The following is a 16,029-nucleotide window of genomic DNA, read 5'->3' on the forward strand; positions in this document are numbered from 1 at the left end:
CCCCTTGGGGAATGTTGTCGCCACACTGCTCTTCTCCCTCTACGTATGAGTGCATCTCAGAGCACCCTTCAGTAAAACTCCTGAAGTTTGAAGGCGACACCACCAATGGTAATGAGTCTGCAAATAGACGGGAGGTGGAAAAGCTGGCCTTCTGGTGTGGTCAGAAAACCCATCTGGAACTGAACCTGCCTAAGACTGTGGAGATGATAGAAGAAGCTTCCCTTCCCTCCCTCAACAGCACATCCTGCACTTTCAGGTTAGGGGATCCACCTCGGACCTGAAGTGGACCTCCCACATACACTATCAGGAAAAAGGCCCAGGGTCGTTTCCAGGGTCAGGAAACGAGCAGGTAGCATCACTGCAGACTCCTCGAACCCTGAACACAAACTGTTTAAAATCCTCCCCTTAGATGGGCTTCCCCCAGGCACTCACTCTGTGAGACACCCACAGTACCAGGGTGTCAGACCTGTCTGCCTGTGAAATAACCCTTTTACAATACAACCAAAGTGAATGTGAGTAAAATGTGGTCTATATGTGGCCACTGAACTAATCCTGTAATTATTTTCTGGCACTGCCTCAATGGTAATTGCTCATGTAAATCAACCCGTGACATAATTACATCCTTTATTATCATGTTCATTTCAGCATCTTTTGTACTTCCTACCACTGCACGGTTGTCTTACATTAAGTCTTGTATACTATTTTTGTTTATTCCATGTAATTTAGCTTAAATTGTATGTTACATGTGCATAGAGGAAGTCCAGTTCCTTGATTGTGTGAGCACCTGGCGAGTAAAGCTGATTCTGATTAAAGCGTTTTTTACTCACTCCAGAATAAAGGAACAGCCTCAAGATATATAACATTTCAGACAAGGGTTTTTTTTACAATACAAGTAAATATAATGTGTGTCGTAAGTGTGTGCGCCCCATAGACAGAGGATGTAGTCTTTCAAGCAGGCGCCCCGGGTTCAAGTCTGACACCTTTCCCACATGTCATGCCCCAATTTCTCCCATCCTGATATCTGACTCTGTTTTCTCTAACAAAGGCATAAAAAGCCCTTTTAATTGTTTTTTAATAACCTGCTGCCCACTAGGCTACACCAATCATGATTCTCTGTTATATAAATGAGCCTGCAAAAAAAAATGGAAGTTTGTACATGTTAAAGTTTTAACCCCTGCAACGTAAATTCACTATCTGCACACTATAATTAAAACTGTAGTCAAAGCCGTTCCCAGAAGGCCTGTATAGAGTTCACAAGCTGTCATCACTGAATGAAGCAGGAAGAGGAGGATTTCTGTCTGGATTAAGAAATCTGATGGGGACTAGGATTGGGCCTCTCTCTCTCTCTCTTTTTCTCTCTGACTATATGTCGCTGCTCAGACCCTAAAATCCCTGCTGACTGGTTGTCTGGTACAGGGTGCAGACAGCCGACACTAATCCGGTCTCTCAAACACACACACACACACACACACACACACACACACAGGAACAGGGTCTGTAACACACACAGGGAAGTCTTGTTTGGTCTCTATGCAGGTAATGTGTGCTACGATGCAGAGTGTTGATGCAGTCTGCCATGGTGACCCTGATTTTATTCATTTTGAGTTTTTAAATTAAATCTGTAAATGATCCCTGAGAGGCTATGGTCACTAAATCTGCAAAATCAGGCCAAATGTGTTAAATAAAAGGTGTTACTATCTGCACATGTTAAATAAAATAGATGTTTGATGTTATCATAATAAAATAAAGCAATTCTTTAAAGCAAGAATCAGACTTTCAATGTCATGCAATTTATGATAATGCTGTTTTATTTTTAATCTAAAAAAGAATATGCACACACGTGTGTATTCTTGAACCAGATAGAGAGAAAAAAAGAACGTAAGACTGACAGTGAGGATGCTGCTGCTCTGGTAACCCTTCACCTACATCATCCTTTCAGTGGCCGTCGCTGCAGGTTGATGTCTCTGCGCTCTGTCCAGCTGTCACCGCCTGCATTGGCTCACCAAGCAGACACACGTAGGCGCGTATCCGACCGACCAACCCCCTTCTTCCCCCGGCAGACTGAAGAGCCGGCTAGCGGCGGGACAGCCAGACACCGACGACCCGCTGCTGCAGTTCTGACGGGACGGACAGGACCGAGGTCTCCACCGACCGAGTAAGTCCGCAAAGATCCACTATTTTATTCTGATCGAGTAGGTTTTTGTGTTGCAGCGGGCAAAGTAAAGGTAGTGTTTCCCTTTAGTGGGTTGAGCTGGGGGAGGCAGGCAGGGAGGGAGGAGGGGGGTAGTTCCTGATCTCAATCTGCGTTGCCGGTTGCAGATCAGTGATGAAGGCTGTTAGACGGGAAACTATGACTTTTACTCGGTTTTTGACCCAAATGCACCAAAAAACACCGCCATAAGCGACCGTGATTTGTTCGGAAAAGTGTCGTTCATGATCCATCTGGTTGTATTTGCATCACATTGCAGACGTTCAAGGACTCATACGGATTTTCATGCATTGTTGTAATTGTATTTGAATTCCCCATTTGTGTCTATAAATAGAAGTTGCATTTACACCGCTCCTGCATCACAGATGGGACGTTGTGTCATCGTTATTATTGTGTTCATTTTACTAACACTGGTCGCGCAAGTATTGCATTTATTTAATAGACGATCTTTGCACAATGTGTCGGTCATGCGCTGGATTTTGACGTTTTAGTGCGTTTAGTCTTTGCGTTCAAAGTACGTCTTTTTTTCTTTTTCTTTTTTTTTGGTTGCAGTAACCAGACCAGCTCCAGCCCTCCCGGCGAAACTCGTGCCTGAACACGTTGTCTGAGTGGGGGGTGTGTGCTTGAAACCCTGAGCCCAGCCAATCAGCTGAGGCACCCCGCCCACAGTTTGGCACTTGTTTACTACTGAAGCTGGACGCTGATTGGTGGGAGCAGAAGGGGAAATCAGGCTTTATGCTGAGTTTGAGTGCTCTAGAAAGAATGGGAGATTTGAGGTTTCACTCTAAAGTACTGTTTTGGACAGCGTTTAAAGTGATAATAAATGTAGGACATGGCTCTTATTCTTTGTAAAAATAAATAAATAAATAGGACTTATAAATCCTGTCACAAAGGGTTATCAACCTTTCATCAAAACTTTTTTCTACACCTTTATATTTTTATCGTTTTTAATTTTTGCACTGTGATTTTCTTCTGCTATCCTGCTTTGCTACTGTAACACTGTTAAATGTCTCCGTTTACGAGATGAATAAAGAATTACCTTCGATTATCTTACAGGTATCATTAGATTCATTGTATGACACCAATACTGATAGACATGTAGTACAGTATACAGCATTATTTAAAAAGCTTATTCAACTGTATTCATTGACAATTTTTTATTGATAATAAATGATTGTATCGTACAAAAATAATACATCTTGTGAATATTTCTGTCATGTGTTTTCATAGACTTGAGAAAATGGCCTATATTTATACTTTTAAAGTGGGGAGCTTGGGGCATCCATGGGAGAGTGGAGGGGTGTTATTTAGTGCCCCATGATCTGTCCTTGACCTAAAAGAGTTGGATTTCTTATTTTTTTACCACAATACTTTAAAGTTTAAACCAAGCAAAACATGATTTCACTGCATTTGAACGGTGTTGTGTTGAATCACTGTAATTCCTACGTACCCTGAATGCGTCATTGCCCCCATTTTATGTGTTTTGGTCCACAGGCCACAGTGAAGGCACCAACACGTCAGGTTAAGTCTGCAGGACGCGGGGTTTGTCACGTACGTCACGACAAAGCTTTACGTCAAAAAAGTCGAAAATGATCGACATTCACACCAGTCTGTTCACTTCAGATTCTTGCCTTCATTTTTTTTTTAATTCCTTGTTTTCTTGGTTTCTCTGCACAGACAGGCAGAGGACTGTCTGATCAGTATCTTCATGTTTCAGAAACTGAATAATAATAAAGTGTTGCTAAGCTTTATATCACAGGCCCATCCTTTGTTATTGTGTTTATTTACTTCTTAGTACTAAACGTGTTTATAAAGGGACATTTCACTGACTCAACACTTGAAGTCTTGCTTGCTCATCAGAAGGGGTACCTGATGATGTCAGGCTGTGTTTAGCTTGAGCTTTAGGGAAATAAGAAGTGTGTAGAGTGGGAAGCAGAGGACAAATGTGTCCTGGACTGTATGGACATGTATTATGACATCCAGTGCTGGTGGTCCTTTGCACGATTTTTTTGAAAAAGTGAATCGAAGAATATTAGTATTTCTGATGAGACGTGTTTGATTTAAATCTCACGTTGTCTTGTCTACATGCAGGTGTCACACTGTGCTGAGTTCCCCCGCTGTACGCAGCAGCACCATGGCAGCTATGGCACCTGAGGACAGAGATGTAGCGCAAGCAGGCGGGCTGCCAGCGTGCGCGGCGGGACAACAGGACTGCCTCTCCACAGCGATGCACAACAGCAGCAAGTGTGAAAGACAACAGAACCAGGTGAGCCCTTTTCAGGTTAACTGAAAGGACGCGTGCTCTTTTTACATGACAGGTATCATGTTTTATTTTGTTAATCATCCCTCAGTTTTCACTTACATTCAGTCTCTCTATGCATCCATCCAGTGTGTCCAGGTTTTTTTTTTTTTGTGAACACCTTCAAGCTGCCAAATGTCACCATGAAATGTTGTTTTTAACTTCAGTTATATTTTGTGCATACTGTACTGACTGGGAGTGCTCGCTCTTTGAGGTCAAGAACATAAAAAATACATTTAAAAAAACACCTGTTGCAATCTTTGAAAACACAGAGCTGTGTCCAGACTGACAAAGCATTTTGGGAGAGAGGGCAACAAAGGAACAAGACGTCAGTGAAGCAGGGAGGGATCGAGCAGGGCTGGAGCAGCCAGGCGGCACCCTTTAAAACGATTGGATCCACAGTGCAACTTGGCAACGTGTCATCTGCGCGGCAGGCACCATACAGGTGAGTGATAGATAACAGTGTATGAGCCTGAGAAGAGAGGCCACTGATGTTGTGACATTCCTGTGATATTTGTTGGTGTGATCTCCAGTTTCCGCAGCCCGGAGTCGGTGGAGATGGATGAGATCATGGCAGCCATGGTTCTGACCAGTCTCTCCTGCAACCCTGTGGTCCAGAGTCCTCCACAAACAGATCCAGGAACAGGTCTGTTTCAGCTCACAGACACGCAGCCATAAGGACTGAGGAGTGTCCTTATATCCTTAAAATGCTCATTTCAGCACCAAAAAATGTGTTTTTATTTTAAGGGTTTTTGTGTGCCATTTTTGGATGAAGTAAAAGCTGAAGACACAGGAAATAATGAGGAAAGACAACAGAGTGGGGAAAGATGACATGCAGCAAAGGGCTGGATTCAAACCAAGGCCATCTATTTGTTTTCCTCCTTTAACAGGGAAGTAATATGCCTGCACACCATCAACATTGCCTTGGTGCTTATTTAGCTAAGAGATAGATGCACACGTAGAACTGTGTGTATTGTTGAGAGATAAAAACTGGAAGGCTGATAGTGAGGATGTTTCTGCCCTGGTAACCCTTCACCTGCATCATCCTATCTGTGCTCTGCGCTGCAGGTTGATGTAGTTCAGGTTTTTCCAGCAAAAACATTCGAGCCTCTGAATGTTTGTGTCTCCGGCCCCAATAAAGAAATGAAAAAGTCTGATGATGTAGTTTCCCCCTGGTTTTACTTTTGCCGTTCAGCCTATTTAAAGTTTGCAGGAGTGAATAAAAGATTGCAATCCATTTTTATTTTGGCAAAGTAACATGCAAAATATCCATAAAGATTTTCTTTTCCAACTCTGTGTTTCCTGCTGTTCTCAGGTTCTCAAAGACACAGACAACATAATGAGCATGAAGGGAAACTTTGAATCGTCCTGTTTTTCAGGTGGCTCCTCGACATCAGTCGACATGGAGTGCGGTGGCGGCGAGCTGTCTGACAGCGGGAGCAGTGGCTACTGGAGCTGTGACCACGGCAATGGCAGTCCCGCCCCTTCACCATCCGTCACTGAGATGGACAGCAGCCCTGATGAGGGTCTGAATATGGAGCTGGAGCAAGGAGAGGAGCTTAATGCCAAAAAAACAAAGGTGAGTAGCTTTTACTGTTAAAACATCAGCACCATACTGTTTCCTCCGTCTCTTTTGACCTTATGCCCTTAGTTCTGTGTCTCCGTGTCGCCTGTGTACATCACCTGTGCTACACTCTCTCTCTCTCTCTCTCTCTCTCTCTCTCTCTCTCTCTCTCTCTCTCTCTCTCTCTCTCTCTCTCTCTCTCTCTCTCTCTCACACAGAGCTCGTTCAGAGGTGTTTACAAATGTCTGTGGCCCAGTTGTGGCAAGGTGCTTACGTCTTCAGTTGGAATTAAAAGACACATCCGTGTGCTGCATCTGGGGTGAGTTAAAAGAAGTTTGATTTACCTTCACAAACAGTGGCCTTGTTGTCTGAAATGTTCCAGTCTTTCTGTTTCCCAGAGTTCAGGTACAGATAGCTACCTGAAAGACTAAAGTGAGGAGGGGGCTGAAAAGTTTCTCAGTAGAGTAGTTAGTTCATTAGAGCCTCTGTGGCTTTACTGAACTCAACATGCTGACATTAGCAGTGCACCTTTTGAGCTACATGAAGTGAAGCAGAGCAGAACTACAGAGGTGAGCACGGTCAGGCGGAGTTTATATCGGGACATTCTGGCACAGTGTGGCACCATCTGTGCCATTTCAAATTGTTCAGGTTCCAAGCTGTAAAACTCATCACAATTTTCTAAGATGTCATTTTAGATAAGAATTCAATGTGAAATGTAACTTTATGTTATTTTTCTTAAGTCATGCCATCCAACTGTATATGTTTGAACTGACATAAAGCCATACAGAACAAAACAAATACAGTGGAGTTTGAATCAAAATGGATAAAATAAGATATTCCTTTATTCATCTCACAAACTGAGAATTAAATGAGATAAAAACATAAAAATGTAAACGAAATGTGCATCAAAAAATAGTTAAGAACCAGTAACTTCAAGATCTAAGTCTGTATAAACTAGACAAGATTTATATAAAATGTAACAAATGTACAAAGTATGAAATACAAGCTATAAAGCAATGGACTATTTTACAAAACTTAAAAAAAGATAAAAAATTAGGATTTACATAGTGACAACAAATTTCAGAGGTAGATGTAAAAGTTGCAGCAAGCATAAGTAAATAAACATTTTAAAAAGGGATTTGAAAAAAAGGATACAAATGCACAAACTACATCCATAAAATTGCACAAAAGACAACAAACAAAGGCTCTTTTTCTTTTACTTTTGGAGCCACTTCCTGAGACAGTTCCTCTTTGGTGTGAGGCATAAAGGGGCCTGACACCGAGAACACTACGCTGGTCTTTTGACCTTTTTGATCCCAGCCTCCTGGCACCTCTGACAATACCTCCCCGACGTTGTGCCATCACCTCTGTTTTATTCTGGCATGCACGAGGCTGCAGGAGGGCCTGTTGGTTGTGCCTCCTTCGTAAGCTGAAGCACTTCTGTGTCAGTCTGTTTTTCACAGAGTTCTTTGTGGAGAATGAAGATGTTTACAACAGCAATGTAAAAACAATGTTTTGTACCACCTTACTGTTTTATGGTGTTCACTGTAATATCCAATCAGAGTGTCTGATAAATCCCACCCACCCATGCTCTGATTGCATGACTGGACAGGATCAGGAACTACCACGTTCTCCTCCTTGACTTTTCTCTTTGCAGTCTCACCACTAAACGATTGATGTATTGTGGAGCAAAAGGTCACTACTCGTTTGTCCATCTATTTTACAAACAGCAGTTTGTTGTTTCGGATCCAGCCGATATCTCCCCGCTGTGCATTTTTGTTGTTCGTTTTAGGAAAGCCAATGCGGTTTTTCCTGATCGTCTCACAGGAAGTTCTTCAAACAATGCAGAGCTTGAATAAAAATTGACCATAAAAAGATTGTGACCCTGACCAAGGAAAGGGAGCTTCATGAGGTCCATTACAGCTTGTGAAGCTCAAACCTTGACCTGGAACATGTACAGTCTTGCTTTCATACATAAACTAGATCCATGTGTAGGCAGTGGAAGAGTCAGTCAGTACAAACCTTTTATAACCCCCTTTGGTTGGCTTTGCCCTCATGTACTGTCTCATGTTGGTTCGGGCCTTGGACGCAACCATTCGTTCATCAATGGCAATGTTTTGGTAAGGCTGAAAGTTCGCCACTCCTTCCACCAGAAATCACGTCTTTCGAGCACCTTGACAAGCCCAGAGTTCATGATAATGGAAGAACTATATAAACCCCCTGACTGTAAGAGTCCAAAGTCCTGCATTCAAACTTCAATCCAGCCAGCAGTCTTTTTTCAGTGTGTTCACAATGGTGCGCACAACAGAGGAGCTGAGAAAAACTGAAAAAGAGCTGGAGGAGACCATGAGGTGGTTGGGTCAACGGCTGGATCAGGATCCTTGAAGGGCAAGAACGTGATTGGTTCAGGTCTTTCGTCTCTGTTGTGCCACCTGTCTTCGGTGTCGTCCTCGTCGTTTACGCTCGATGTGAAAGGCTGCTCACGGTCACGCTTCACATGACGTTTTGATCTTGACGAGGGTCTTGAGGTATATTCTTCATCGTAATCATCCTCGTCTTCATCTTCACTTTGCCTGCAAGACAGAAAAGAATAAAGTCAGTATAAAGCCATGTTTCGACCGGAAGAACTATCCTCCAGAACTAGGGTCTTGTTCAGGGACTACATGCGTTTCCCCCAGATCTCTTCAAGGGTAGAAATGTTGTTCAGGGGTCGAAGTTTACCCCTAAAAAAGACCCTGCTCGGGTTTATGGACTTTCTGAAGGTCCAGGGACTTGAGAGCAGGGCATGCAGCCCCTGCAGAGCTGAAGGTCTCTGATTGGTCAGTCACAGCAGACTAAGTAGAACAACTGAACTGAACTTCAGAAGCCCAGCTCCTCTTTGGAAAGTTCTAGAAATGAGTGAAACTGAGTAACTTCTTGTCATTATAACGATTGAACCAACAGATGGAGACAAAGAGCGCCTGCTCAAAGAGAGGGCGCGTTGTAACATGTCCAGCCTCCCTCTGCTGTGAAAATCGATGTAGAGGGGCTGGAGCAGTCTGAAAGTGACTGGGAGACGTTGTACTGTGTAATTTGAGCAGAACAACATTAGATTGCAGATTGGAATTAAGGTAGGACAGAATTTAGCTGGAAAACGGGAACTTTGCTTTGTCCGTTTCTGCTGTTTGCTCTGTGAGATTTGGTGCTTGAGTACAGCATGGTGCGGATGGCCAGTGTATTTAGGGGGCTGTGTTTCAGAGAATGACTGTGTCTGGATGAAGAATGTGTGTGTGACCCCGCAGGTCCATAGTCCGCAAGAGGATTTTTCTCACAGCCACACAGGAAGGCCTTCTTGTAATGGTGACATTTTTCCATCATTCCAAGTATTTTGTATGTTTCGCTCTCAAACCTACTCCAATAACTTCTGCACCAAATTCCTTAATATGAACATTTCAGCTTCCTTTTACGTGTGTCATTTCTTATACATGAAGTCACTATTGAGTGGAATCTGATATTACAACTGACTGAATTTCCAGAGTTCTGTCAGAAGGATTTCCTACGTCCTCGGCTTCTGACACACTCCTCCGAGGATGACTGAAGTATCGTGAAAGTCCAACATTTCCCAGCTGCAAATCAATATTAAAGACACAAGAGGAAATGACATGTTCAGATAGCAGAAAAGCTCTGTGTGAGTGCTGCGTTCACTGACGGTCCAAACAGATGATTCACTGTTTATTTCTCTTCTGCTTTTTTTTTGGTATCGTCTGGTCTGCGTCTTCATTTGCCAAACACAAACAAACATCTGCACACACTTCTACCACATGGACAGCAGTGGGTCGGATCAGTCCCAGAGGGAAGAGGACTTCTACTTCACTAAGATCTCCTGTGAGACTGTGGACACCAGCTCCACTCCTGTGCCCCTCCAGCCGGCTCTGGGCCAGGCGTCGTCCTCTCACCTCAGCTGGGCCTCTTGCGGTTCCCCCTCTGCCTCAGAGCCCCAGATCTCTCCAGCCTACAGGCCCAGGTCCAACTCCAGCTCCGGGCCTGGCCAAAGCCAGCCCAGTACGCTCAGCCAGTCGGCCCCCAGCAGCTTCTGGCAGATCCACTCAGAACATCTCTATCAGGTGGGTGGAGCATCCTTCTCTCTTCGTTTCCTTTTTAGTCTCTCGTCTTTAAGTCTGCACAGTTTGCTAAAGCTATTGGTTGGAGCTTTTAAAAAATATGCTCGATTCTCTCGGGGGAACTCCCAGCAAGAAAACATTTGCCTAAATGTCACACAATGGGGATACAAGCAGCTGAAACGAGTTTCCACCAGGAGGGTTGCTGGACTCAGCCTTACAGATGGGGTGAAAAACTCTGAGTACAGATGCTACTTCTCCGCATGGAAAGGAGCCAGTTAAGGTGGTTCGGGCATCTGATCCGGATGCCTCCTGGCTGCCTCCCTTTTGAGTTTTTTTTCTGTGCACACCCAACTGGGAGGAGACCCTGGGGTAGACCCAGAAAGCACCGGGGAACGACCTGGAACCCCTCCAGGAGGAGCTTGAAAACCATGTTGACGAGAGGAAAGTCTGTGCAGACTTACTTTACCGGTTGCAGCCGCGACCCGATCTTAGATGTGTAAATGGACTGATTAGTTGTTACTGATGGACACTTTACATAGCAGGCTCTGCCATCAGTGTGTCAGTGGGCAGGTGTGACCTGCTGTGTTAAACGTGCTTTGTGTTTTCAGAAGACTAGAAAAGCTTACGTCCATTCACCATTAAACATGTTCTCTTCTATATGACAGATGAAGGGAGTGCAGCAGAGTACAAGATATATTCACCACCTGAGAAAGTCTAATGACTCCCGATATGAAGGAAGATTTGTGTTTGTATAGGTATTATCAAAGTGCTGTTTTCACTGTATATCTGAGATTAAGTCACGTTGAGCTGAACCAGTAATAGAGTGATAACCAGCATCATGTAATACATTAAGAAATGAGAGAATACACACATTCTTTTATTTCTGATGTGGTTAACCTCAAAGTTGAGTTTTCCTCTGAAAGCAGAGCGTGCTGCAGGGCCGGATGTCGCTGAAAGGAAGCAGCCAGGCCGTAAATATCAGGCCTGAGTTTGAGAACGTAAATGCAGGAATTTTATTTCCAGACGTGACAGAATCGTGCCCTCCCTGACCTTAGGATGTAAAAAAGGAAGGCAGTAGAAATCACCTCAGTGTGTCCTCTCCCGACCTTTACGTCCCAAAGAACGTGATCTTAATTTTACTGGACTCTCTTTGCTGTGTTCTGTTGTTTTTATTGTTTGGATGTATTTTTCATGGTTTTCAGAGGTCCTTCGTACTCCTAGCCCCTCCAAACAAGTCAACGTGCTACATCTCTGTCGATGCGTCACACAGCAGCACAGTTCACCCTGACCTGCGTTTGCCCTCGTCAGTAGATGCTTTGTGACAGTGAGAGAGTAAACTGCCGACCTGATCGCGCACTAAATGAGTCTAGACCCTCACCAGCCTTTAAAAAGGGCAACAAAGCAACGTGATTTTTTTTTTTCCCGGTTTAGTTGTACAGCTTTTGGAACTCCATGTACTCAAACCCGCGCTGACACTGTTTAGTCCCAAATAATCTCCCACACCCCGAACAGCAGACACGGAAGAACAGCGGTTCGGCAACTGGCCTAAGCTGGCCCCCCTGGAATAATAACTGGACGACAAGGTTATTATGAAGAAGCGTCGGGTGCTGAAAGAGACAGAGGACTGATTACTAAACCGTGGATACAGTTTTGCAAACTGATTTTTTTGAATGTTTTGATTTTACAGAGACTTCAGAGGCTTCGTGTAACACAACAAAACAACACTGAGATGAAGTTTCCCTCGCCCCCCCGTTATCACAACACAGTTAAACCAAGAGAGAGCAGAATCACGTCAGCTTCACGCGTCCCTCCCGTAAACGCACTGATTGACTGGTAACCACATGTCGGTTGAGTTCTTTCAATTAATCCACCACATAAAGTATCCTTTATGTTCTGTCCCGCCTTCCAGAGCCTTGTAAACACGTTGGCCCGAGTCCAAACCTACCGGCCGACGCCTGCAGAAGACCAGCAAAGCTTGTAACCATCATGTGAAATAGCGAAGCATCGAGCCGAGTTCTGATCAGCTCCACGTGTTCACTCTTCATATTCGTTAGCTAACATGTCGTATTATCTGTACGATAACGGGCTGGTCTCCTAAATGACCAAAACTTCCTCATGCACCGAACGTTGTCGTCTGTCCTGTACACATGATGAATTGACTGTTTTCTCATTCGTCTCGCTCTTTGAAGGCCTGTAGCCCCGTCCAGGTTTCTGTGGCCTCCAAAAACCCCCCCGGCTGCCAGGTTTGGACTCCTTCCGCCTCCGTCTCGGGCCACAGTAACACCCCGGTACGTCTCCTTCTATCTGTCTGAATGGCTGCAGTCAGGTTTTATTCTCAAGTATTGATTAGAAAATGTCTTCGTATAAGGAGCACCGTTGGATCCAAATCTGTTTTTTTCTTTTTGTAGTGTCGTATCATGACTCGGCCCATCTGTGTAACACAATGCATGATCGAATACTGTTGAACTTGTTGTGAAGTCTTAACCTGTGCTGTGATGTCTCTGCAGATGATTAAACCTCGCTGCCGGTCAGTCAGTGTCGGGGAACAGTGGCTCCAACAGAACAGGCTGCAGCCTATAAGTGTGTCGCCCTCCCGCAGTCACTGCTCCTTCAGGTGAGGCCTCGCCTGTCTATGTCCGTCCCCAGTCACAACCTGACCTGCTGCAGGCATGGCACAGAGTCTACAGCATGCTAACATGCTCAGTGTTATCAGTGCTGTTAGGAGGCTAACGTTAGCTAATTAGCAGTGAACATAAAGTAAACCTGAGGATGTGTTTGTAGCTTTGTCGATATTTGTTCTTAAAGTTTGAACCAGGTAATTATTATTAAAGATGCCATTGTATTTAGCTGTGTTGCATCATACGATCACATTTATATTTAATAATATGCTATGCTAAAGATACTTTGATACAAGGTTAGTTCCCAGTTGAATCTGGTGGTGTTACCTTTAATCTGTTTCCACATATATTCACATATCTAAGGAACATTTAGATATCTAAAGATCATCACTACTTCTGTGTGATTGATTTTACTTTTTTCCGCTGTCTTCAAAACAGTCCTTTTTTTTGTCAGTAAGTTTTGGAGTGAGACAGTTTCCAAAGAAAGTAGTGGAGCACAAGAATCACTTTAGGCCAATTGATTTAGATGCAAAAGACATTCAAAAACATCTTTTTGTTTGTCGTCCTTTGACACGTTTTTGTGGCGACAGCAGCTCAGCCTGTAAGGACCTGGATTGGGAGGTTTGGAGGTTTTAAGTCCTGGTTTGAAGTAAAGCTGAATCTCGATGTCCTCCCTGAGCTCTGAGCCCTTACAGTCTAAACTGACGTCACCTGGAACGTGACGAGGGCATGAGAGCATGGTTTTACTTTCCTGCTAATTTACATTCTCTTTTCACTTGAACCTTTTGGTTTACTTTTCCATTCTTGTGGGCTTCCTCTGGGAATCTTATGTGTCCCGTTACAATGCTAGTCTGCAGATATTCCCACTTACGGACAGGGTCAGTCCTATGAGTGTGTGAGCGTGGACATCCAGATTGGGCCTCAGTCTGGTAGCTGGAGAGGTGCCAGTTTACTTTCTGAGCACTGCCATTGTGTCCTTGAGCAAGGCAGCAGCCCAGCTCAGCAGCCCCCCCCATTCTGCCATCTCTCCTCGAGTGCGCATTCATATCCTGTTTGTGCGTGTGTGTGTTGCGTGTGTGTGTGTTGCATGTTCAACAACAGAGTGTGAAATAGATTTTCCCCTCGCAGGATTAATAAATGGAATCTCCTGAGGTGATTTGTGTGCTCCTCTACTTTCTTTGGTCCTCTGAGGTTTCCTTTCTGAGAGCAGCAACATCCAATTGTGGAGCGGCTGAAACTCAAGTTTCAACTTTTATCTCCATTAGTTTTTCATTAACTCAGCAGCTTTGTTGCTGCTCAGCCGGATCAAACTGATTCTATCACCTCCTTATTTGTCAGCGGTCTGTTTTCCATCGTTCTCACTTCTTAGTTAGAGTACATCAAGCAAGCGTCGCTGTGCGCTTTTCTTTACCTTCGTCTTTGCTCCACTTTTTCGTCCACGTGATTTTTTATTATTTTTTCTTGCCTTGCAGGAAAGGTCGTGGAGAGGCCAAAAAATGCCGCAAGGTGTACGGAGTGGAGCGCAAGGATCAGTGGTGCACCGCCTGCCGCTGGAAAAAAGCCTGCCAGCGCTTTCCTGACTGAGCAGCCGTGTGACCGAGAGAGTGAGAGCGTGAGAGTCGAAGTGGTGGACGAATGAATGAGTAAGACTTTTATCACAAAGAGGATATAAAACCAGGGCCTGAGAGCCGTCAAGGAAAAACAACTGTTCTCTTACACGACGTGTTTTCTTCTTCCAAAATGTTTTGTTTCTTTCCTAAAGAAATTCAAACCGAGTTTTTCTGTATCTTTGTAACTTGATCCTTAAAACGTAGTCTGCAGTGGTGCTACACTGTTGCTGGACTTTGACTATGTGATGTGCTAAGCCTACAATACTCCTACACTATCCAAAGTTCATATTCTCGCTCCTCTAGCTCCACTGTTTTTCGTAGACTGCTGCTCGGCTGTTTTCTTATTCCAACCCTTTCTTCCAGTGGTGACACAGTTGTTATGGCGTACTTGATGTTTTGTGCTTTGAGTTACGTACGAGTATTTTATACCTTTATTTTTTTTTCTCTCTTGTTTTTTTAAAAACATTTTGTTCCACCCTTGTACTGGGCAGATTATTTGGGGGAAAATGTTGTGTTGTTTTTTTCTGGCACTTTGATGAAATATAAACTCACAAGAATAAGCTACATTGGTGCGACTCAACCACGTTTCTATATCCTTCCTGCCCATGTGTTGATATACAACCAGTGTTAAAAGGTTTTACCCATGAAGCTGTGGAATCATGGTACTGGTACTAGCATTAGAGAGTCAATGAGTTTGTAATAGCAATAAAAAAAAAAAGAGGAAAATATATTGTCAAACACAAATTAAAAAGCACTGAGAATTTAAAACGTAATTTGTTTCCTTTTTTTCTGCACGACAGTCCACAAAAAGAAATAGCAAACTATTTTATTGTAGTTTTTCTCTATACACATTTTGTATGAAGACTGTGAACAGAGGCATGTTGTCTGAAATGAACACTATTCTCACATTGCATGTTTTTGTTTTGGATCCACAGAGAAACACACACATGCAAAGTCACAGTCACGCTCTGCAATCACCCCCACATTCATGTTCATACATTTTATTTTTTTTTACATCTGAAACCAAACGGTGAACACGTCAATACGATGTAGATCCAAAGGAAAAGAGCTTGTTACCTGTTGATGGAGCAAAGCAGAGCAGAAACCAGAGCAGACAGCTTTTCTGTATAATAATGATCACAGCTAACATGCACACTTCAGTTCTACCTTTGCTCTCACTTGGTTCACTGCGATGGGGGCAGGTTTTAGTTTTTTGTTTGTTTGTGCCCTTATGACCTTTTCATTCTTCCAGTGTGAGACAGTCAAAGGGCCTGCTGTGGTCAAACCCCTCTGTCCTGTTAAACTTGTCAGTGTGAGTTAGAGATTGTAAGAAGATTATTGAAAGGGGGTAAGAAGATGGTTGTTGTTGCAAAAGCCTTTTAATTCTTATTTGATTATTTTAATATTTCAAACCAACGAAAATTTTAAATCTCTTATTGTCAAAAAAAAACATAAAACGGCCAAAAAATAACTTTAAATAATTGTTTAAAATATTTTTAAAAATCCCCATATATGGTGAAAGTTATTGCCGTTTCTTCCAATAGCAATGACAAGATTCAGAGAAGTTATAATGTTGTGGACTTGTATGGAATCAGAATTATTTATGAAGAATAAATATAATACTTTTAG

At 43.4% G+C, this 16,029-nt stretch overlaps 1 protein-coding gene across 2 annotated transcripts; it reads left to right on the forward strand.

Annotated features, from left to right (window-relative positions):
• The first annotated feature begins 1,883 nt into the window (after positions 1 to 1,883).
• znf395b (zinc finger protein 395b) lies at positions 1,884 to 15,173 on the forward strand. 2 transcript variants are annotated; one of them, XM_079338862.1, is made up of 10 exons: positions 1,884 to 2,155; positions 4,301 to 4,475; positions 4,781 to 4,953; positions 5,042 to 5,154; positions 5,888 to 6,087; positions 6,291 to 6,391; positions 9,881 to 10,175; positions 12,362 to 12,460; positions 12,680 to 12,786; positions 14,263 to 15,173. In XM_079338862.1, exons 1-10 carry the CDS (start codon positions 1,959 to 1,961, stop codon positions 14,372 to 14,374), a joined length of 1,572 nt encoding a protein of 523 aa, XP_079194988.1. In that variant the 5' UTR covers positions 1,884 to 1,958; the 3' UTR covers positions 14,375 to 15,173. The 2 variants fall into 2 exon arrangements, with proteins under 2 accessions (XP_079194988.1, XP_079194989.1); XM_079338863.1 differs by having other exon boundaries at positions 9,884 to 10,175.
• Positions 15,174 to 16,029: the final 856 nt, after the last annotated feature.

The sequence above is a fragment of the Symphodus melops genome (genome assembly GCF_947650265.1).
Source record: "Symphodus melops genome assembly, chromosome: 1".
Lineage (NCBI taxonomy): Eukaryota > Metazoa > Chordata > Actinopteri > Labriformes > Labridae > Symphodus > Symphodus melops.